Source organism: Muscardinus avellanarius (assembly GCF_963383645.1).
Source record: "Muscardinus avellanarius genome assembly, chromosome: 3".
Classification (NCBI taxonomy): domain Eukaryota; kingdom Metazoa; phylum Chordata; class Mammalia; order Rodentia; family Gliridae; genus Muscardinus; species Muscardinus avellanarius.
Window position 1 is genome coordinate 97,154,058 of NC_137788.1, and position 24,793 is coordinate 97,178,850.

Sequence of the window (24,793 nt, forward strand, 5' to 3'; positions counted from 1 at the left end):
CTGCTGCAAGCTTAAGAAAAGTTTTATTATTACCAGGTAGGAAGGAGGACAGAACAAGTAAAGCGCTACGTCAGAGGCACCGTAGTAGGATGCCTTGAAAGTAAGACACTGATGTCTTTAAACCCATACAATTTTTATAAGAATTCATCATCTCCTTTCTCCCATCCTGCTTAGCCAATAGTCCTCTTTCCCCACCAATAGCAGGTGCCAGCCTGCCAGGTATCTCTGCTGTGTGAGTTTTTTCTGTTAACCACAGGGACAGACAGGCCTAACATCACCGAGCAAGACGTGCTACTGTAAGGGGACTGTGAGGGCTGTGAGGGCCATCCCCCTTCCCTTATAGAATTAAGATGTTAGAATATAGAATTAAAATATAGAATTAAGTTAGAGTGATGTTAAGAGCTGTTTTGACCTTAAGACTTGTTTTGATGTTAAGAGTTGTTTTGATCTTAAGACTTGTTTTGAAGTTTGAAATGTTTTTGAAGTGTTTTGAAGTGTTTTTGAGATTGTGCGGATGTGGAAAATATTTTTCTTTGAAAATCATTGGCTGTACTTGTTTACCTTGTAAATCTATTGGCTGTATCCCAATGTGAACGCCCCCTCTGGGGCTATAAATGTAAAGCCTGAAATGTGCTCGGGGTCTTGCTCTGACCACTTGCCTGCGTGCTTGTGAAAGAGAATTGACCCTGGCATGCCAGTTTCTGCTGCACTGCCATAAACTGCCTGTGGTTTGCATCCTCTGGTGAGTTCTCTGTTGTTTGGGGTGGGGGCGTCTCTCAGACCCTAACATTACCTGGTTAGCAAAGTCAGAGGGCTGCAATGACAGAAGCCTACTTTGTTTTTATTTTTATTCTTAAAGCATATGTTGTCTATCTGTGTCCTTGGTGAATTCTCAGCTTCTCCTTATTTCTATCTGCTACAAGTTACTTACCATGTCGAAAACTTGTTTTATAATAAAGAAAAGAAGCCAGGTGTGGTGATGCAAGCTTGTAATCCCAGCATTTGGGAGGCTGAGACGCGAGGATCACAGTTCGTGGACAGCCTCAGCTACTTAGTGAGGCCCTCTGCAACTCAGTGAGACCCTGTTTCAAAATAAAGAATAAAAAATAGGGTGGGGGATGTAGCTTAGAAATAGAATGCCCCTGGGTTCCATCCCCAGGATTGCAAATTAAGAATAATAATAATGAAAAGAGAGCCGGGTGTGGTGGCGCACACTTATAATCCCAGTATTTAGGAGGCTGAGACAGGAGGATCGCAGGTTCTCAACCTCAGCTACTTAGTGAGGCCCTTTGCAACTTAGTGAGACCTTGTTTCAAAATATAAAAAGAATGAAAAATAGGGCTGAGGGTGTAGTTCAGAGGTAGAATATTCCTGGTACCACAAAATAAAATAAAGACACAGGAATATAGTCTTTAAAAGTATGGAGGTTTTGGAGGCCATAACTATTTTGTTATTAGTCATTAATATTGGGTTAATATAGCTTGCTTTTTATCTTTTAGCTTTAGTCTAAACTGTTGTGAGAGTCTACAATTCTTTCTCTAAGTGTAGGTGTCTGCGTTTTAACATTCAGTGTTCAGTTGGGCTAACAGCCAACTTTTAGCTGACCTTGGCTGCAGCTCTTGGCTGACAGCTTAATGCCAGAGAAAAGGATTTTATTGTGCTAAGTATGAAAGCTTGTTCTTATTAGCAATTAATGCTGTCCTTATTAACAATTAATACAGGCTCGACCCCCATCATGGCAATGAATAACAGCAAACGATTTTGTCTATCGTTGATGAGCATTTGGGGTTTTTTGGCTACTGTAAATAATGCTGCTATGAAGTTGGGTGTACAAATATCTGCTTGCTCCCTGGCCTTTTTTTTTTTTTTTTTTTTCGGTACTGGAGATTGAACCCAGGGGCATTCTACCTCCCAGCTACACCCCCAGCCCTAGTATTTTTTATTCTTTATTTTAAAACAAGGTCTCACTAGGTAGTGGAGGGCCTAAGTTGCAGAGGCTGGTCGCGAACCCGCGATCCTCCCGTCTCAGCCTCCCAAGTCCCGGAAGCACAGGGGCGCACGGGGCGGCCTCGGGCCTCCAGGTCCTGCGCGCAGGCGGCACCTCGCGCGCGCGCCCCCGCCGCCCTGCTCCTGCCCGCGGGCGCGCGCCGGGCGCCTCCACCCAACAGTCGCGGCGCCGGCGGGGGCGGAGGGCGGCCGCGCGGCTCGGGGCGGCGGGGTCCGAGATCTGGACCGCAGAAGACCCGGAAAATAACGTGGGAGCACGGGCCGCAACCGGGGGTGCAGAGAGACCCCAACCCAGGGCTCCGGGCGCCGGGCCCGCCCTGAGCGCGCGCGGCCGGGCGCGCCCCCGACGCGGGCGCGGCGGGTAAGGTCACGTGGCGGGGCCGCGCGTGCGCGTGCGCGTGCGCCGGCGGCGGCGGCTCCGCGTCTTTGGGCCCCGCCGGCTCCCTGCTCTCGGCCCGGGACGCGCCCCCGGCTCGCCGCCCGGCAGAGGTGCGAGGCCCCCGGCTCCGCGCAGACCCGACGCCGGCTCGCGGGCGCCGGGCGTCCTCAGCCGAGGGTGGGAGATCCTCAGAAGCCAGCGGTCCACCTGAGGCCCCCACCTCAGGCTGAGTTCTGGTTAACCGAGACGTGTGTGCAACCGAGAACCAAAATTTAAATTCAAGCCCGCGCGTGACTTTGGATGGGTGTCGCGGCACCTTTGGCTTACCAAGGGCACTCCCTCTCCCCTCGAAATTTCATTTTGACCGTGTCCCATCAAGTTACTGACCGCAGTGTGGGTGAGGTTGGGGATCTTTAGCAATGTAATAGAACCTAGGAGTATCCGTTTGCATCAAATTCAACTGATAGTAGTAGAAGGAAAGAAAAGGTGAGTTTGATGTAGTGAAAGTTAGGCTTTCAAGAGCTTGTTTGCTAATGTCTGAACCAATTCCAACTGGGTAAATGACAACACCTAAAAAGAGAGAGAGCCTCTTTCACCCCCTTCCCATCGGGGGAGCTGTGCCCTGCAGGTGTCTTTATTACAAGGAATTATTTTGTATTTACAGCTCAGTTGTTGCTGATTCCCTGGTAGCAACTTGGAGGATACATCTGTGTTTTTTTGTCTCAACAAAACTTGGAAACAAAATGGAAGAAAAGAATGGACAGGTAACTGCTACCTTTAACTGCCAAAATGTGCTAAGAGGAAATGACGTGCAAAATTCATTACATTTAGGGCCGTAGCATTTCCCAGGCATGTTAAACTGAACAAGACCTTACACGAGAGACATATTCATATTTGGTGCATATAAAGTAAAATAAGTGTTTTTATCATCAGTTGATACTTTTTTTTTTTTTTTTTTTTTTTGGTGGTACTGGGTATGAAACCCAAGGGCTTTCTACCTCCCGGCTACACTCCCAGATAAATTTTATATTTTATTTTATTTGGAAACAGGGTCTCACTAAGTTGCTGTGAGCCTCACTAAGTAGCTGAGGCTGGCTTCAAACCTGCACTATCCTCATATCTCAGCCTCCCAGGTACTGGGATTATAAGGGTGTGCCACCATGCCCGGCTGATATTTAGTTTTTAAAAACACTGTCTATAATGTAAATGTGTGAATGGGTTACCTGGAGACTTTATTTTGGCCCTAAGAATTGAACCCAGGAGTGTGTTACCACTGATTTATATCCCCAGCCCTTTTTTGTGTTTTTTTCTTCCTCCTCTCCTCTTCCTCTTCCCCCTCCTCCTCCTTTCTTTCTTTCTTTTCTCTTTCTTTCTTTCTTCCTCTTTCTTTTTGGTACTGGGATTGAACCCAAGGGTGTTCTACCCTCCGTCTCACTGAGTGACTGAGGCAGGCTTCGAACCTGGTATTCTCCTGTCTCAGCCTCCCAAGTACTGGGATGACAGGCGTGTGCCACGTCACCTGGTCCCAGCCCTTTTTATTTATTTTGAATACAGAGATTTATTTTGAATACAGAGTCTCCCTAAATTGCCCAGGTTGACTTTGAACTTAACATCCTCCCACTTCAGCCTCCCAGGTAGCCGAGATTACAGGCACACTCCATGTACCTGGCTGCCTGGAGATCTAAAACTCTTACAGATCTTGCTGCAGTTTTTCCGTTTGAGGAGGTATAAAGTAAGGACAAAGAATTTGCCTTTTTTTTTTTTTTTTTTGTGGTACTGGGTTTCCTGGAAACCCTTCTACCTCCGGGCTACACTCCCAGACCCATTTTTACATTTTATTTGGAAACAGGGTCTCCTAAGCCAGAGCGTGCGGCTGGCTTCAAACCTGCGCGATCCTCCTGTCTGCCTCCCAAGCGCGGGGATTACAAGCGTGCCCCACCACGCCCGCACCTTTTTTTTTTTCTTGCAAGGCACTGAGGCTTGAACTCAGCACCTCCTGCATACAAGTCACGTGTTCTGTTACTGAGCTACACATCCCAAAGCCCTTTTTATTTTTTATTTTGAGACAGTCTCTCCCTATCTTGCCTTTGTTATTTTATTCTTCTGCCTCAGCCTCCCAAGTTGCTGAGATCACACTCTTGGGCCACCTCATCTGCCTAAAATTTTGCATTTTTATGTAGTTTCAAAGTAAAGAGATCCCTTTCATCTAGTAGGTATGCAGGGCAAATAAGTATATGAATTGGGGCTAGTACTATAGCTCAGTGGTAGAACATGAATGCATCCTTGAGCTCAATCACCAGCACCAACACACACACACACACACACACACACACGTTGCATATGTGGCTTGTATATAATTTTTTGCAGTGCTAGGGATCAAACCCAGGGCTCTAGACCTGCTGGGCAACTCCTCTACCAGTGAACCATGTTTCCAGTCTTTCTTCGTGTTGGCCCTTTTTATTTTTTATTTTGAAATAGTTCTTCACTATGTTGCTGAGAGCCACACTAAATTGCTGAAGCTGATTTTTTTTTTTTTTTTTTTTTTTTTTTTTTGCGGGTTTGGGGATGGAACCCAGGGGCATTCGACCTCCGAGCTACACCTCCTGCCCTATTTTTTTTTTTTCTTTATTTTGAAACCGGGTCTCACTGAAGAGGGCCTCACTAAGTAGCTGAGGCTGTCTGCAAACCGCGATCCTCCAGGTCTCAGCCTCCCAAATGCTGGGATTACAAGCGTGCGTCACCACACCCAGCTGCTAAAGCTGATTTTTTTTTAATAAAATTTATTTTTTTTTCAGAAAATTTATTTTTTGCATATACATATGATATATAAAACACTTTTCTGAGCTTTTAAACATAGCTGAAACTAATGCATATAAGAAACTAAACTAAATGATATATTCGTCTTAACGCTAATTGTAATCCTAATTCTAAACGTATGTGAAACTCTTACAATATACTGAAATTAAACATAATTGCACATATTTATGACATGTAAAACACTTATATCTAAACATATGTGAAACTCTTACAATACACTGAAATTGAACATAATTGCACATATATGTGATATATAGAACACTTTTCTGAGCTTTTAAACATAGCTGAAACTAACACATATAAGAAACTAAATGTTTTATTCGTCCTAACGCTAACTGTAATCCTAAGTCTAAACGTATGTGAAACTCTTACAATACACTGAAATTGAACATGATTTCACATATATATGATATGTAAAAAACTTTTCCGAGCTTCTAAACATAACTGAAACTAATGCATATAAGAAGCTAAACTAAATGTTATATTCGTCCTAACACTAACTGTAGCCTAAGTCTAAACGTATGTGAAACTCTTACAATACACTGAAATTGAACATAATTGCACATATATGTGACATAGAACACTTTTCTGAGCTTTTAAACATAGCTGAAACTAACACATATAAGAAACTAAACTAAATGTTATATCCGTCCTAATGCTAACTGTAATCCTAATTCTAAATGTATGTAAACTCTTAGAATACACTGAAATTGAACATAATTGCACATATATATGATATGAAAACAGTTTTCCGAGCTTTTAAACATAGCTGAAACTAACGCATATAGGAAACTAAACTAAATGTTATATTCACCCTAACACTAACTGTAATCTTAATTGTAAACGTATGTGAAATTCTTCCAATACACTGCAGTTGAACATGATTTCACATATATATCATATGTAAAACGCTTTTCCAAGCTTTTAAACATAGCTGAAATTAATGCATATAAGAAACTAAACTAAATGTTATATTCGTCCTAATGCTAACTGTAATCCTAATTCTAAACGTATGTGAAAGTCTAACAATACACTGAAATTGAACATAATTGCACATATATATGACATGTAAAACACTTTTCCAAGCTTTTAAACATAGCTGAAACTAAAGCATATAGGAAACTAAACTAAATGTTATATTCGCCCTAACGCTAACTGTAATTCTAATTCTAAACCAATGTGAGACTCTTACAATACACTGAAATTGAACATAATTGCACATATATGTGACATAGAACACTTTTCTGAGCTTTTAAACATAGCTAAAACTAACACATATAAGAAATAAAACTAAATGTTATACTAGTCCTAACACTAACTGTAATCCTAATTCTACTTATGGACTTCCTCTCTTTTCTGGTTCTGAAGTCTGCTTTTTTCTTCTTTATGATTTATTTCTTTAAGAATTTTCTCTAGTGTTGGCTTTGAATTCATTAATTTTTTTAAATTCAGTTTATCCTGAAATACTTTTATTACCCATTGATTTTGAATAGTAGTTTGCTGGATAGAGTAGTTTTGGTTGGAAGTTATTTTCTTCCAGGGTCTGAATCACGTCGTACCAGTCTCTCCTAGCATTCCTGACCTGGGTTGTATAGTCTGGGGTAATTCTTGTTGTTTTGCCTCTATATGTCACCTGTCCTTTTGTTCTCACTGCTTTTAAGATTCCTTCCTTGGCCTCTTTGTTGGTCATTTTGGCTATTATGTGGTGTGGGGAGGTCCTTCTTTGGTCCTGTCTCAATGGTGTTCTCTATGCCTCCTGGACATGAAGATCCAAGTCTCTTTCCATGTTTAGAAAGTTCTCTGAAATTATTTCTTTGAAGAGATTACAGATGCCCTTGGTCTGTACCTCTATCCCTTCTTCAATGCCTATTATCTGTAAGTTAGGATGCTTCATATTATCCCATATTTGCTGGATGTTTAGGTTTTGTTGCTGTAAAGATTTCTGTATATCGCTGACCGTGTTTTCGGTTTTGGATGTACTGTCTTCTGTTTTCCATTTCATCTAATCTTCCAGAATTTCTTTCTATTGCTGTCTTCATTTCACTTATTGACTCTTTCGTTCCAGACCTCTTTCTGATTCTTTCTTAGTGTTTCCAACTCATCTTTCATCTCCTCTAGACTTGTTTTAAATCTTTTCATCATATTGTAAATCAAGATTCAGAAATCCCCTTCTTGCGTTTCTTGTAGGTCAGTATTAGTGACTTCTGTCGTTTCTCCACTATTCCTGGTTCTCATATTTTCAACGTTCCCAGGCCTGTTCTTCTAATGTCTTCCCATTGATTGTGGGTATTATGTATAGACCAGTCTTAGTAGTGGGGATTTAGAAGAGTTAACCGCAAGTAGTACTTTTTCGAGTGGTGAGGGTTGGGTAATGGTGGAGTAGCAGGGGTCGGAAGTCAGGAACCATGAACACCAAAATTTTGTTTCTCTGCTTCACAAAATGACAATAAACAGTAGCCAATGCCAACGGTTGTTGAGTGCACTGTTGCAGACTCGGTGAACTCGCTGCCACTACCGAAGGCAATATGGCGCTGCTCCCACACCCTCAGCCGTGAGGCTGGCGTATTTCTTTTCTGGTTTTGAGCTCCAATCTGAGTCCCTGAAGGGCATGCTGAGCCTGGCCCCTGGGAGCTTTAGACACTACTTGCGCCGAAAAAACTTGGTGAATTACACCCAGCTGTTCTGCAACTGCTCACCTCGGCTCGCTGTCCACTGCTCCTCCCTGGAGCCTGGTGGGCTGTTGAGTGCATTGGTCTGGAGCCGTCCGGTGAGCTCACTGCTGCCGCCGTCAGTATGGTGCTGCTGACGCGTCCAGGCCGTGAGGCCGACCGGCGTATCTCTTCTCCAGTTCTGAGCTCTGTTCTGAGTCCCTCTCCTCTCTGGAGCCCAGCACTGCAAGAGAAGATGGTGCCCGCGGCGTATGCAGGCTAGTTTCCTCTCTGGCGTCTGGCCATTCTTCTAACCTTCCTTCTCTCTGCCCCTTGTACTTACAGCTTTTATTTCTCTGCTGGTGGTGTTTTCTGGCTATAAAAAGCTCTGATTTTGTAGTAATAAAGATCGATTGTTAGCGGGATTCTTAAATGCTGCTTTACTTGGTCACCATCTTCCCGGAAGTCCCTGAAGCTGATTTTGAACCTGCGATCCTCCTGTCTCAGCCTCCCAAATACTGGATTACAAGTGTGCATGACCAAGCCTGTCTTGCTTGTATTTTTGTGTTTTTGTTGGTGGTACTAGGGGTGGAACCCAGGGGCTTTCTACCTCTGGGCTATACTCTCAGACCTATTTTATATTTTATTTAGAAACAGGGTCTCACTAAGTTGCTGAGAGCCTCACTAAATACCTAAGGCTGGTTTCAAACCTGTGCAATCCTCCTGTCTCAGCCTCCCAAGCACTGGGATTACAAGTGTGCGCCACCATGCCCAGCTGCTTGTATTTTTTATTTAAACAGTTTTACTCAAGATATCAAGTGCCTTTTGGCCTAATTCTGAATAGTACTGGTATATAGAAATAACAGTAAAAGTCATGACAGCTCAGTCTTTTAAATCCTACTTTTTTCTTTGAGGTCTATTAACAAAAAAGACCATTCTGACTTTATTTAGGACTCTTGCAGTACGAATATTGCCAGCAGTGCGTAACTCTGAATATATACAGTAAAGGCAGCTGGGGATATGTATTCAACAAATAGAATGTGAGCTAGTAGGATGAGTGAATGGATAATTAAGAAAAACCATCGAGCCAGGCGTGGTGGCGCACGCTGGTAATCCCAGCATTCAGGAGGCTGAGACCGGAGGATCTCAGTTCGTGGCCAGTCTCAGCTACTTAGTGAGGCCCTCCGCAACTTAGTGAGACCCGGTTTCAAAATAAAAGAATAAAAGTAGGGTGGGGGGTGTGGCGTGGAGGTCAAATGCCCCTGGATTCCATCCCCAAACCCACACACACAAAAAAGATAAACCATCAAATGGGGGAGGGGGGTGTAATGACACATGCCTGGGAGACTAAGACTGGAGGGTGGTGGGTTTAAGAGCAACCTCAACAACTTAGGGAGCGCCTGTTGCAAAATAAAGAATTAAAAAAACAGGTCTGGGAAGCTGGGCGTGGTGGCACACACGCTTGTAATCCCCGCGCTTGGGAGGCAGAGACAGGAGGATCATGCAGGTTCAAAGCCAGCCGCGTGCACTGGCTTAGGAGACCCTGTTTCCAGATAAAAACGTAAAAATAGGTCTGGGAGTGTAGCCTGGAGGTAGAAGGGCTTCCAGGAACCCCAGTACCACCAAAAAAAAAAAAAAAAAAAAAATAGGTCTGGGAAGCCGGGCGTGGTGGCGCACACTTGTAATCCCAGCATTTGGGAGGCTGAGACAGGAAGATCACAGTTTCAAAGACAACCTCAGCTACTTAGTGAGGCCCTTTGCAACTCAGTGGGACACTTTCAAAATAAAGAAAAAAATAGGGCTGGAGGTGTAGCTCAGAGGTAGAATGCCGGTGGGTTCACCTTTAGTAACAGGAAAAAAAAAATGGGAGTAGTTGTTGCTAAACAGACTTAATAGGATTGTTGCTGAAGCCAGGCCAAGAGTTTAGACAAATCAAGGATGAAGGATGAAGAATTTGTTTAGATTCCGAGAATGGTCAGATATCAAGGATGGGAGGTTGTTGTTTTTTTAAACTGACTTAGCAGAATTCTTGTTAAAACTTGGCTAGGTGGGCCAAACACTGGACTCAGACGAAGGCCAAAGCCCAGTAGAACTAGTCATGGTGATACATGCCTCTAATCTCAGTACTTGGGGAGGCAGAGACAGAAGAATCACAGGTTCAAAGAGAGCCTCAGCAATTTAGTGAGACTCGGCAACCTAGTGATACCCTGTTTCAAAACAAAAACTAGAAAAATGGGGGTGTGGCTCAGAGGTAGACTGTCTCTCAGTTCCATCCCTATAATACAAGAAAAAAAAGAAAACCTGGTAAAGAAGAGATCTTAGAAAAATCTGAATAAAATTGGGTGGAAAGTCTTTTGTCAAGCAGTTCTAGCCTCCTGTCTAACTGGACCAGTTGCGGATAAGACATGTCTGTTTTTATAAAATACATCATTAGATAAGTTACCTTTCGGAAGCACAAAGCCTGATTCTCACCCAGGAAGAGGCCCGAGACAGTGGTAGAAGAAACGCAGTGTGGTCTAATCTCAGGACAGGGCTTTTTGTGTTCTCCAAAGTAAAAGGGGGGGAAAGATTAGTTATTTACGTATTTATTGTGGGTCTGGGGATGGAATCCAGAGGCATTTGACCTTTGAGCTACATCCCCTGCCCTATTTTTTATTCTTTATTTTGAAACAGGGTCTCACTAAGTTGCAGAGGGCCTCACTAAGTAGCCGAGGCTGTCCGCAAACCGCGATCCTCCGGTCTCAGCCTCCCAAATGCTGGGAGTACAAGCGTGCGCCACCATGCCCGACTTTGTTTTCTATATTTAATTTCTGAAGTCACATATGATATTAAGAATTCTTCTATTTTTGTTTAAAAACTTTCAGTGCAATAGTGTGATTGGTGGTAACTTTGAAGAAGTTTGTCCTGAGAAGGTAATTAAGTTTAAACCTCCATTATACAAACAACGGTACCAGTTTGTTAGAGATTTTGTCGATCAGCATAAACCCAAGAAGGTAGGTATCTCTTTCCACTTAGAAGGGTTTCATTTATAAAACTGTCCTCATGCCCTTCCCTGTGACGCAGCGGGACACAGATGCGGGTAGGCGCTGCTCTTCCTTCAGGTTTTGTGTAGGTAACGCCTGAAGACTGGCTGTACAGGTGTGAATACGCTAACTAGTCCTTCTGCAGTTGTAGCAGGAGTGACCTCATTACGCTACAGCCTTGGATTTGTTTTTTGTTGTTGTTGTTGTTTTTATGGTGGTACTGGGGTTCCTGGAAACCCTTCTACCTCTGGGTTACACTCCCAGACCTATTTTATATTTTTATTTGGAAACAGGGTCTCTTAAGCCAGAGAGGCTGGCTCCGAACCAGCGCTATCCTCCTGTCTCCGCCTCCCAAGCACGGGGATTACAAGCGTGCGCCACCACACTGGGCAAAGTCAGGTATGGTGGCACACACTTTTCTTTTTTTTTAACAACCTTGGATTTGCTGGCTGACTAATTGTGCCATGAGGTGAAATGTAATTCAGGTATTCTGCTCGCAAGAAATGCATCCTGTACTTTTCTTGGTATCTCTTCAGTGGAAATGCTCTCATTAGCCAATAGGATTTTTTTTTCTTTCTTTCTTTCTTTTTTTTTATGGTACTGGGGTTCCTGGAAGCCCTTCTACCTCCGGGCTACACTCCCAGACCTATTTTTACATTTTTTTTTTTTAATTTGGAAATGGTCTCCTAAGCCAGCGTGCGGCTGGCTTCGAACCTGCACGATCCTCCTGTCTCTGCCTCCCAAGCGCGGGGATTACAAGTGTGCGCCACCACACCCGGCAGCCAATAGGATTTTAAAATAATGTGGAAGTTGCACAGAGGGCTTTTCATGCGCCTTTTTAAAAAGAGTGTACTGTGTGTGTTGGAACGTACAACATAAGCAATAAAATACTAGTATAAAAATAAAACTGTCTTAATAAATGAATTGTAAAATATACTGATAAGGAGAGACTTTTTACTTTTGGGGGGGGTACTGGGGATTGAAACCAGAAGCATTTTACTGAGCTATGCCCCCCTAGCCGTAGTATATTTATTTACTTGTTTATTTATTTGCAGCACTGGGGATGAGACCCAGGGGCATTCTACCTCCAACCTACATCCCCAGCCCTATTTTTTATTCTTTATTTTGAAACAGGGTCTCACTGAATTGCAAAGGGCATCACTAAGTTGCTGAGGCTATCTGCAACTGTGATCCTCCTGTCTCAGCCTCCTGAATGCTGGGATTACAGGCGTGCACCACCATGCCTGGCTTACTTGTTTATTTTTTTGAAATAGGTTCTCATTACGTCGTCAAGGGCCTCTATACATTGCTGAGGCTGGTCTTGAACCTATGACCTTCCTATCTTAGCCTCCCAAGTACTGGGATACCCTGCCTTTTGTGAGATTTTTTTCTTTTACCTTTTTGGCAGGGGAGGTGCTGGGGATTTAACCCAGGAACATTCTACCTCTGAGCTATGCCACTGAGCCTGATTTTTTTTTTTTAATAGGGTCTTACTAGCCAGGCAAGGTGGTGCACACCTGTAATCCTAGTATTTGGGAGGCTGAGACAAAGAGGATTGCAAAGGACAATCTCAGCAAGTGAGACTCATCAACCTAGTCTCTGAGACCCTGTTTCAAAATAAAAATAAAATATGGCTGGGGGTATAGCACGGAAGTAGAATGCCTGTGGGTTCAATCCCTGGTAACACACACACACACACACACACACACACACACACCCAAAAAAAAAAAGAAAGAAAGAAACAGGATTTCACTAAATTGCTGAGAGTCTTTTCAAGTTGCGGAGGTTTTCCTTGAACTTGCAATCCTACCGTCTCAGCCTCCCAAGGACTGGGATTACAGGCATAAGAATTCTTGTTTTATAGGGAGAAGTAAACAAAATGACAGTGAGTTGGAAATTAGTAGTAAGAAAGGACAGTAGAATTTTTACCCTGAGAGCAGCTTAACTTGAAGGAGGAACCCGTAAGGAGAGGTTTAGTCTGTAGACTGGGAGCCTGCCAAAGTTCAGAGGTGCTGGGGAAGGAAGGAAGCGGACAAAGGTATGATTAGAGACAGTTTTGTTCCCAGTCATCTGTGGGGACAATCGTTATGCTAAACATTCAAGGCAGCGATGCAAACCCCGGAGTTGGAGCTAGGTCTCCTGGAAGGTGCTTTGCAGTGGTCCCAGAACACAAAGCACAGGCGATTCCTCCACCCACTTACCAGGAGCACAAGGCACAGGTAGAATTCCATATTGCCAGGTTTAAATGGGAAGAAACATCCTAGTTGTGTAGGTGGATGTGCTCTCATAGGTTCCTTATTTCTGGAGTTTTGTCAGACAGGCACACTGCATTGTGACCACAGGTGTGATGGTGCTCTTCAAAGCAGAGGATGAGAGAAGTGTCTCTAAATGGCGACGGCCGGACGCAGCACATCTCAGTAGCTGAAACAAAGTTCACCTACTGAGAAGGCAGCGTCTTGACAAATAAATAAAGCTCACAAACCAAAGCAGAGGATGTCAGGTGAGCCCTCGTGGCACACAGCTGTAGTTCTAGTCACTCTGGAAGCTGAGGCAGGAGGAGGTTCAAGGCCAGGAGTTCAGTGCCCTCGTGGGCAACACAGCAAGACCCCAACTCCAAAAAGAAAAAAGTAGTATATTAGATGTCAGCCTCTGCTCACCAACTTCAGAGCAAAGTCCCGATTTCATAGGACATATATACTAGGTTACCATCTGAACAGATTTGATGTCCTGACTAGATTTCAGTAAAGTGAACAGCTAGAAGAAGGGTTTTTTTTTTTGTAATTTTTTTTTTTGCTTCATGTTAACAACTCAGCTAAGATTCCTCTGTACTACCGCAGTTTCTGCACATGCCCACAAAATTGAACTGTTTCTTGTGTGTGTGTGTGTGTGTGTGTGTGTGTGTGTGTATGTGTGTGTGTGTATGTGTGTGTGTGTTACTAGGGATTGAATCTAGAGGCACTCTACCACTGGGCTAATCCCCAGCCCTTTTCATCTATTTTTTTTATTTTGAGACAAGCTCAAGCTTGCCTTTAACTTGAGATCCTCCTGCCTCAGTTCCTGAGTCATTTACATCATCTTTTTATTTATTTATTTATTTATTTATTTTTTTGGTGGTACTAGAGATTGAACTCAGGGGCATTCTACCCCTGAGTTACACCTCCAGCCCTTTTTACATTTTATTTCTTATTTGTTTGTTTGTTTATGTTACTGGGAATTGAACACCAGGGCTTTCTATATCTAAGCTACATCTCCAGCCCTATTTTATTTTTGTTTTGAAATAGGATATAAGTTGCCAAGGCTGTTCTCAAACTTTCTTATTTATTTATTTATTTATTTATTTATTTATTTATTTGTAGTACTGGGGATGGAACCCAGGGGCTTTTCTCCCTTCAGGCTATACTCCCAGACCTATTTTATACTTTATTTGGAAACAGGGTCTCACTAAGTTGCTGAGAGCCTCACTAAGTAGCTGAGGCTGGCTTCGAACCTGTGCGATCCTCCTGTCTCAGCCTCCCAAGTGCGGGGATTACAAGTGTGTGCCACCATGCCCGGCTGGCCTCAAACTTTCAATCCTGAAAAGTCTAAGGATTGAAACTTGTCTCAGCCTCCGAAGTACTGGAATTAAAGGCATGCGCCACCATGCCTGACTTTTTTTTTTTTTTTCCTCTTTTTCTTTTGGTACTAGGAATTGAACCTAGGGGCATTCAACCTCCAAGATATATGCCCAACCCTATTTTATTTTCTTTTACTTTATGTTATTTTTTATTATTTTTTAATTTTTTATTTTTTTGTGGGTCTGGGGATGGAACTCAGGGGCATTCGACCTCCGAGCTACACCCCCTGCCCTATTTCTTTTCTTTATTTTGAAACTGGGTCTCACTGAGTTGCGAAGGGCCTCACTAAGTAGCTGAGACTGTCAGCAAACCGTGATCCTCTGGTCTCAGCCTCCCGAATGCTGGGATTACAAGCATGCACCACCACGGCCAGCTTATTTTGATTTTTGAAACAGGGTCTCACTAAGTTGCTGAGGCTGACCGTGAACCTGCAATCCTCCTGGCTCAGCCTCCCGTCTTGGCATTACAGGCTTGTACCACCAAGCCCAGCTTTATTCACATCCTTATAGCCAGTTAAGCAAATGTATTTAGTTGAAGTATCTACAATGGCCTTTTTGGCAGCTCAAAGTTCAATATAAAATTTTATATGGTTGATGTGATTGTCTTATCAAATAAGAAATCAAACTATTCTGAGAAATTAATGAAAGCAAAGTTTTGAGAACTTTGTTGAAACACAATGTTAAAACATTTAAGACTCCAAGGTCTGATTCTGAATGGGAAAACTAGTTCTTTACCCTTTCTCACTAGACAGTGGCAATTATTCAGGAATAGGAACAGTACTTTCTATGTGAGTTTCATCAAACAAATACTTATATCTCCATAGGCTTATAAATATTAATGTGTGACAGACAGACAGACAGACAAAGGGATTTAACCCAGGGACTCTGAGCTATAGCCCCAGTACTATTTTATTTCATTTTTAAAAATTTATTTATTTTCATACTAGGGGTTGAACCCAGGAGTGTTCTACTTCTGAGCTAGACCCTCAGCCCTATTTTATATTTTATTTTGAAACAGAATCTTGCTAAATTGCATAAGCTGTCCTCTAACCTACAATTCTCCCTGTCTCAACTTCCCACATACTGGAATTACAAGCCAGTATTATAGGCCACCATGCCTAGATTGTGTGTGTGTGTGGGGGGTTATTGGGGATTGAGCCCCCAAGGGCATTCTACCTGTGAGCTATACCTCCAGCTCTATTTCATTTTTATTTTGAAACAGGGGTCTCCCTAGGTTGATAATCTCACTACTAGCTGAGGCTGTCCTTGAACCAGAGATCGTTCTGTCTCAGCCTCCCAAGTACTGGGATTACAAGCATGCACCCCCACGCCTGGCTTAATTTGATTTTTGTGAATACTATTTTATCAGAAAGATCTTCCCATATAATGGTTTTATTGTGGTTTTACTTCTGACATACTATCTCCATCTCTCCATTTTTTGTTTGTTTATACTTTTCTGGCTCCAAATATCTCTGAAATGACATTCTGTCTCATCTACAGGTTGCAGACCTGGGATGTGGTGATACCGAGCTCCTAAGGCTGCTTAAAGTCCACCCATGCATTCAGTGGCTTGTTGGAGTGGATATCGATAAGGAAAAATTACAGTCGAATGGGTAATACTTGGTGCTTTGGCCTATAGATATGGCTTGTCCCCCAGGTTCATGTTCTGAGCTTGTTGCTCAGAGTGGTGTACCTAAGGTAGTATAAGCATTAAGAGGTGAGGCCTAGAACTGGGTGTGCTGCCACGCTGTGCGCTTGTCATTCCAGCATTTGGGAGGCTGAGACCGGAGGATCGCGGTTTGTGGACAGCCTCAGCTACTCAGTGAGGCCCTCTGCAACTCAGTGAGACCCGGTTTCAAAATAAAGAATAAAAAATTGGGCAGGGGGTGTAGCTAGGAGGTCAAATGTCTCTGGGCTCCATCCCCAGACCCGCAGAAAAAAAAAAAAAAGGGGGAGCCGGGCGTGGTGGTACACACTTGTAATCCCCGCGCTTGGGAGACTGAGACAGGAGGATCGCACAGGTTCGAAGCCAGCCTCAGCTACTTAGTGAGGCTCTCAGCAACTCAGTGAGACCCTATTTCCAAAAAATATATAAAATGGGTCTGAGAGTGTAGCCCGGAGGTAGAAATCCTCTGGGTTCCACCCCCAGTACCACCACTACAAAAAAAAAAAGGGTAAGGCCTAATTAAAGGTGACTAGGTGCTGGGGTGCCACCCTCATGAATGGATTAATGCCTACCTCCAGGGAGGGGGCAGCTCTCATGACTGGATTAGTTCTAAGGGTGAATTCTGAGATTATCCCATGTTTTTGGCCTCTTTATGCCACCTTTCACTCTCTAATTCATGTATTCATGTATTTTATTTATTTATTTATTTATTTATTTATTTATTTATTTATTTGGTGGTACTGGGGTTCCTGGAAGCCCTTCTACCTCCAGGCTACACTCCCAGACCTATTTTTACATTTTTATTTGGAAACAGGGTCTCCTAAGCCAGCGCGTGTGGCTGGCTTCGAACCTGCATGATCGATCCTCCTGTCTCTGCCTCCCAAGCACGGGGATTACAAGTGTGCACCACCACGCCCAGTGTATACATGTATTTTAGATTGTCAAAGATTACATTGAGAACATTTTTCTTCTAAAGAACAAAAAGTAGAGCCGGGCGTGGTGGCTCACGCTTGTCATCCCAGCATTCAGGAGGCTGAGACAGGAGGATCATGGTTTGCAGACAGCCTCAGCTATTTAGTGAGGCCCTCTGCAACTCAGTGAGACTTGTTTCAAAATAAAAAATAAAAAATAGGGCTGGGGGTGTAGCTGGGAGGTAGAATGCTCCTGAGTTCTGTCCCCAGTACCGCAAGAGAGAGAGGGCGGGGGGAGAAGAAGAAGAAGAAGGAGAAGGAGAATGAGAAGGAGAGAGGGAGGGGAGAGAGGGAGGGAGAGGGGACAATATAAAATATTCAAAATCTTCTCAGTGGCCATTATTTTCTCACTGAGAGAAAGTTGCCCTAAGACCTGGTGTCTATCAAGACAAGGAAAACAGACAAGTGACACATCAGTGTAGGAAGGAGAATATCAGGTGTTCAGAGTTCTGTTGCTGGTGAGAGACAGACAGACAGACAGACAGACAGACAGACACTGTGTGTGTGTGTCTGTGTGTGTCTGTGTCTGTTTGTATGGTGTGTGGTTTTTGCTGGGGATGGAACCCTGGGCCTTATAACTGCTAGGCAAGCGCTCTACCACTCAACCAAATCCCCCAGACAGAATTCCTAAGTATGTTGTGTTCAGAATGTTTCTTACTTATGCTTTTTTTTTTTTTTTTTTTTTTTTTTTTTAGGCATCAGTTGTCTCCCTATTTGGGGGAGTTTATAAAACCCCGGGATCTGGACTTAACTGTTACTCTATATCATGGCTCCATTGTAGAAAGAGATTCCCGCCTGCTTGGATTCGACTTGATAACGTGTATTGAATTGTAAGTTTTAAACCATTAACTGTTCGTTTTATAACTTATGAAAGAACTGGGTGGGCATGGTTGCACAGGCCTACAATCTCAGCGCTTGGAAGGCTGAAACAGGAGGATCACAGGTTCTTGACCAGCCTCAGCAGCTTAGCAAGGCCCTAAGCAATTTAGCGAGACCCTGTTTCAAAATATAAAAAATAAAAGGGATTGGGGGCATAGCTCACTAGCAGAGTGCCCCTGGATTTAATCCTGAGCGTCAAAAGAAAAAAATAGATGAAAGAAATGACCTCTATAACCAGGTATAGTAGTGCATGCTTATAGTCCCAGTATTTGGGAGGCTGAGATAGGAGGATCACAGGTTGGAGGACAGCCTCAGCAACTTAGTAAAACTCTGTTTTTCTAAGTAAAAAAATAGTAAAAAATAAAATAGGGCTGGAGGTGTAGCTCAGAAGTAGAATGCCCCTGGGTTCAATCCCTAGTAACTCCTGTAATCCCAAAACATGGAAGGCTGAGACAGGAGGATTGTGGGTTGGAGGATAACCTCAGCAATATAACGAGACTCAGCAACCTAGCAAATCCCCGTTTCAAAAACAAAAAGTAGAAAGGGCTAGGATAGTAGAGCTCAGAGGTAGAATGCCCCTGGGTTCAGTCCCTAGTATCAAACAAAAAGCAGGAAGATACAAGCTCAGATACATTTTCTAGGAGAACTGATAACAGGTCCATATTACACAGCAAAGGACCTTAGTGGGTTAAGGTAGCACATCGGCAGAGCTGGGGATGAGGAAGGATTTGTGAATAATTGTGTGTAGATGGTAGCACTGTTGCATATTCAAAGAAAAGAGAAATCAGTTTCCTTGTGGAAAAATGATTTGTAATTCCAGCTACTTGGGAGGCTGAAACAGGAGGATCACAAGCTTAAGACCAGCCTTGGCAACATAGATCCGTTCTCCAAAAAAAAAGAAAAGAAAAGAAAAGAAAAAAGAAAAAGAAGAAAGAAAAAAGGCTGGGATAAGGCACCCCTGGATTCAATCCTCAGAACAGCTCCCTGCCCCCACCAGAGAAAATCCTGATGGAAATTGTTTTGCTAAATCTCCAAGTGAAGCCACATTAATTGTATCTTTCCCGTTAACCATTTAGAATAGAACATTTGGATTCAGATGACCTGGCCAGATTTCCCCAAGTGGTATTTGGGTACCTGTCTCCAACCATGATTGTCATCAGCACACCAAACTCTGAATTCAACCCCCTGTTCCCCACAGTGACCTTAAGAGATGCGGATCATAAGTTTGAGTGGAACAGGATGGAGTTTCAGACCTGGTGAGTTGAGAGGGATTTTTGTTCTGGGGGAATCCCTTTGGATTTTAAAGTTGTAGGAAGTAAACCTTGATATGTCTATCTTTTTATTTATACTAAATTAAAGTCTTACTGAATTAAGAACACTCGAGCCAGGCGTAATGGCACATGCTCGTAATTCTAGCATGCAGGAGGCTGAGACAGGAGGATCGCGGTTTGTGGACAGCCTCGGCTACTTAGTAAGGTTCTTTGCAACTCAGTGAGACCCTGTTACTTTCTTCCAACAACATCCTAGTGTAGAAGTTCCCATGTAATAAGATCATAAGGGAATTGTCACTTTGGGGCAGCTGGGGAAAGGGTATATGAGAACCAGGTACCATTAGGTCAAATCATCCGCAGTGTTGGCATGGTCATGAGGAACGAGGCTGGGAAGTCCAGAGCTGTGGGGTGGGCTCACCCATGCCCACGGCCAGCCCCCTGCTAATATTTTCAACATAACTGCAAACCCAAAAAAGTATTTGGGGCTGTAGCCTTTGCGGTCTCCTTGTCCACCTTACACCTGCCTGTCCTATCACTTTTCCTTCCCTCCTGTGCATTGTGGTCACTTGGGACCTGACCCTGCCACTGCCCCTGCTTTCCTGGAAGCCAAACAAACCCTGTGACGTGGCGTACGTGATGGTGTGGGAATGCGTGGTGAAGGATTTTAATTCATTATATTCATGTTCCGCTGTACTACTGACTAGAATTTAACAACAGTTATTCATTTGGCAGCTGTTTAGAAGAATGTTTTCCGTCATTATTGTGATTTCAGGGCTTTACAAGTGGCAAATTGCTACAATTACTCAGTGGAGTTTACTGGGGTAGGGGAGCCACCAGCTGGGGCTGAGCATGTCGGATACTGTACCCAGATAGGTGTCTTCCGGAAGAATGGCGGAAAGGCAACTGAATCCCGCTTTTCAGAACAGCACGATCAACATGTTTATGAATCTGTGAGTATTTGGGAGATAGCTGTCAGTCAAGAAGTCCACTGATTGGGGCGGTGAAGTTTTTCTTCATAAAAAGCTTCCAAAGTAAAGCCGGCCTGGTGGCACACACCTGTAATACCAGTACTTGGGAGGCTGAGGTAGAATTGCAGGTTCAAGGCCAGCCTCAGCAACCTAAGCAAGACCCTGTTTCAAAACAAAAAAGAAAAAGGACTGGGGGTGTAGCTTGGAGTTAGGATGCCCTTTTGTTCAATCCCCAGTACAAAAAAAAAAAAAAATTCTTTAAGTCTTCAAATGGCAGGCATGGTGGCACACACTTGTAATCCCAGCATTTGGGAGAATGAGACCGGAGGATCGTGGTTCGCAGACAACCTCAGCTACTTAGTGAGGTCCTCTGCAATTTAGAACCTGTTTCAAAACAAAGAATAAAAAAAATAGGGCAGGGCGTATAGTTCGGAGGTCGAATGCCCCTGGGTTCCATCCCCAAACCCACAAAAATAAATAAATAAATAAATAAATAAATAAATAAATAAATAAATAAATAAAGTTTTCAAACAAGCTGGGCGTGGTGGCTCATGCTTGTAATCCCAGCATTTGGGAGGCTGAGACAGGAGGATCGCGGTTCACAGACCTCCTCAGCTACTACTTAGTGAGGCCCTTTGCAACTCAGTGAGACCCTGTTTCAAAATAAAGAATGAAAAACATAGGGCTTAGCTGGGCGTGGTGGCCCACACCTGTAATCTCCGCGCTTGGGAGGCTGAGACAGGAGGATCACATAGGTTCGAAGCCAGCCTCAGCTACTTAGTGAGGCTCTCAGCAACTTAGTGAGACCCTGTTTCCAAATAAAGTGTAAAGTAGGTCTGGGAGTATAGCCCGGAGGTAGAAAGCCCCTGGGTTCCACCCCCAGTACCACCAAAAAAAAAAAAAAAAACCAAAACATAGGGCTGGTAGAATGCCCTTGGGTTCCATCCCTGGTAACACACACACACACACACACACACACACACACACACACACCACACACACGTCTCCAAACAGCTGGGCATGGTGGTGGTACATGTTTGTAATCCCAGCATTTGGGAGGTTGAGACAGGAGGATCACAGTTCGCGGCCAGCCTCAGCTACTTAGGCCCTTTGCAACTCAGCGAAACCCTGTTTCAAAATAAAGAACAAAAAATAGGGCTGAGGGTGTCACTCAAAGGTAGAATGCCCCTGGGTTCCATCCCCAGTACTGGGTTTCTTTCCCAGTATCACACAAAGGAAGGAAGAAAGGAAGGCAGGGAGGGGGGAGGGGAGGGAAAGAAGGAAAGAAAGAGAGAAAGAAAAAAGAAAAAGGGAAAGAATAGAAAAATAGGGCTGGGGTATGCCCCTGGGTTCCATCCCTAGTACCGCTAAGAAAAAAAGTCTCCCGAGTAGAAATGAATGTAAGTGACCTTGTTTTGAGACTCACATTAGGAAGATCCTTCAGTAGACTGCTGGTAGCATAGGTCCTCAGCGTTCTCAAGGGACGTTACAGAAAACAGCCTTCTGTGGAGTCTTATTAGAATACTTAAAAGCGAGACTTGCACAGCCCCATTTGTAATCTCTCAGAAGTACCTACAGTAAAGAGAAACCCAGTAGTACTATCTCTCCAGTCAGGAAATGACTATTGGACTAAACCTCTGGAATGCGGTGTACAGTGGTAGAGTGCTTGCCTAGTGTGTATGAGGGCCTGGGTTCCATCGCTAAACACACACACACACACACACACACACACACACACACACACACACACACACACACACGACAGTGGGTCTTCCAAAAGAAATCTCTCTTTTTCTTTAGTATGTGTGTGGAGAGGGGATTGAACCTACAGGTACTAGGGATTGAAGCTGATGCCAGGGGCATTCTACCTCTAAGATACACCCTCAGCCCTATTTTTTTTTTTAAACAGTCTCCCTTGGTTGATGAGAAGTCTCAACTCTTGCTGAGGCTGGCCTTGAACCTATCTTGAACCTGTGGTCTTCTTTGAGTCTCCCAAGTATTGGGATTACAGGCATGCGCCACTACATCCAATAGGGGTGGTCTATTTCTGAGGTACACCCCCCAGCCCTATTTTATATTTTATTTGAAACAAGGTCTCACTAAGTTGCTGAGGCTGGCTTCAAACCTGTGATCCTCTTGTCTCAGCCTCCCAACTACTGGAATTTCAGGCATGGGCCACTAGGCCCAGCTTTGAAAGTCAGGGCCTTGTCCTGCCCAGCATGGCCACAAATTCCTATGTTGAGCAGTCCTCCTGCCTCAGCTTTCTAATCGCTAGTACAGGCATATGCCTCTGTGCCTAGATTGAACCATTTTTCTTGTTCTTTTTTTTTTTTTTCTGCCTTTTTTCATATAATGTCAAGTAGACATACTGGACTTGAATGAATTGATAGAAACTTGGCTGGGAGGAAGTTGGGCATTAGAATTGGAAAGCAAATCAGATACTTCTGTCAATGTATAAGTAATTTGATTCCCATTTTAATTGTGGGGGGTACTGGGAATTGAACCCAGGGGGTTCTGCCACTGAACTACAACCAAGCCCCCTCCCATTTTGTGTGTGGTTCTAGGAGATTGAACCCAGGGTCATTCTTCTGAACTATACCCCAGCCATATTTTTTTTTTAATGTTTTGATTTGAAAGTAGTCTTACTAGGTTGCTAAGAGCCTCTCTAAATTGCTGAGCCTGGCCTTGAAACTGATCCTCCTGTCTCAGTTTCCCAAGAACTGGGATTACAGGAGTGGCTACCATGCCCAGCCCAAACCCCTCACCCCCCAACTCCCCCTTTTTTCTGTGGCACTGAGGATTTAACACAGGAAGGTTCTACACCCCCACGCCTATTTTATTTTTCTTATTTTGTTTTTGTTTTTTGCAGGTCTGGGGATGGAACCCAGAGGCATTTGACCTCCGAGATACACTCCCTGCCCTATTTTTTATTCTTTATTTTGAAACCGGGTCTCACTGAGTTGCAGAGGGCCTCACTAAGTAGCTGAGGCTGTCCGCGAGCCGTGATCCTCCAGGTCTCAGCCTGCCGAATGCTGGGATTACAAGCGTGCGCCACCACGCCCGGCTATTTTTCTTATTTTGAAACAGGATCTCACTAAGTTACAGTGCACTGGCCTCGAACCTATGATCCTCCTGTCTCAGCCTCCCAAGTACTGGGATTATAGGCACATACCACTGCACCCAGCTTGACTCTCATTATAATTGAGTCATTTACAATGAAGATCTGATAAGTATCCAGTAGGCAAGTGTGGTTCTTGCATGGCAGAGAGGCTTTGAAATTTCCCTGCATTCTGTACATTTTTGTTTCTTCCCCTCCAGGTTTATACAACCTCCTACCCAAGTTTACAGCAGGAGAAGATGCTCAAATTCGTATTGGTCGGGGAGGTACTGATGCTGGCCGAACGCCTGAGACTGAGACATCAGCGGATGCTGAGAGAACAGAAGGGATCTGGTGCGCACCCAGACAGTGCTGACTGCTCCGGGGCCCCCCACCTCATATTGGGAGCAGTTTTTACAGAAGCTGAAAAGGCCAGGATAGAGAGTTCTCCGAAACCCTTCTGTGAAGGAGATAAATTCTTCATACCCCTGCGAAGACTCCTTGCTTATCCCAAACTGCACCGCCTGCATGTGGACGAGGAGCGGGCGAGGTCACTCATTGCCGACTCGGTGCAGCTGAGCAGCGATGGGTCCGCTGTTGTGGACGACCTGTACAAGCACTGGGACTATTGGCCTGAGGACTACTGAACCAGCCTAGGCCCCAGAGCCAAGGCCTCGGTGATGCTTAGGCCTACTTAGAATTTACACCTGTCATGTAGACATAATTCAAGTAATATTTTAAACGTTTTAATACAAGTCCTTTCTAAACTGGCGGATAGATATGCCTGACATATAGCCAGGCTGCCCTTTACCTGAGAAATGTGTTAGGGTTTAACAAAAGTGGTCTGCTTTCCTTTTAAATTATATTTTTTCCCTTTGATGTTTTCTCTAGAATGAAGAAATTTGATATGGTAAGGTGTTAATTTTGAACCTACCCATATTTTGGTATGAGAGCCCTGTGTTGAATGTGACATTAAAACATTCTAAAGTGATGAGATACACTCTTAAAAGACTTTTCTGAGGGGTTATAAGTTGCTTTAAAATCTTCCTAGGATTCTTCATCTTGGCCACATTCTTACCTATCATTCCTACCTAAAGAAGGAATAAAAAGCTGGGTGTGCACTGGGCCTGGTGGCGCACACTTGTAATCCCAGCATTTGGGAGGCCGAGAAGGGAGGATCGCGGTTCGTGGACAGCCTCAGCTACTTAGTGAGACCCTGTTTCAAAATAAAGAATAAAAAATAATATCATTTGCAAGAAGATGGAAAGTCCTGGAGAGCATTATGTTAAGTGAGATTAGCCAAGCACAGAAGAAGGTACATATGTTCCCTCTAATATGCCCAAACTAGGGAACGTAGAGGATACCAGTGGTACTCCAGATAATGGAGGGGAAATACCAGCAAAGCTTGAATGGAAAGATAGGGGAGGAGGAAGGCTGAACTTGATTAATGAGGG

The 24,793-nt window shown here is 43.8% G+C and overlaps 1 protein-coding gene across 1 annotated transcript; it reads left to right on the forward strand.

The window, feature by feature from the left end:
• Positions 1-2,946: 2,946 nt before the first annotated feature.
• On the forward strand, positions 2,947-23,986 carry HENMT1 (HEN methyltransferase 1; the record flags this gene model as incomplete). The annotated part of the gene is made up of 7 exons (XM_080691483.1): positions 2,947-3,150; positions 10,716-10,844; positions 15,988-16,100; positions 17,820-17,954; positions 19,080-19,259; positions 20,047-20,224; positions 23,561-23,986. 7 exons carry the CDS (start codon positions 2,947-2,949, stop codon positions 23,984-23,986), a joined length of 1,365 nt encoding a protein of 454 aa, XP_080547609.1.
• Between the last annotated feature and the right edge of the window lie 807 nt (positions 23,987-24,793).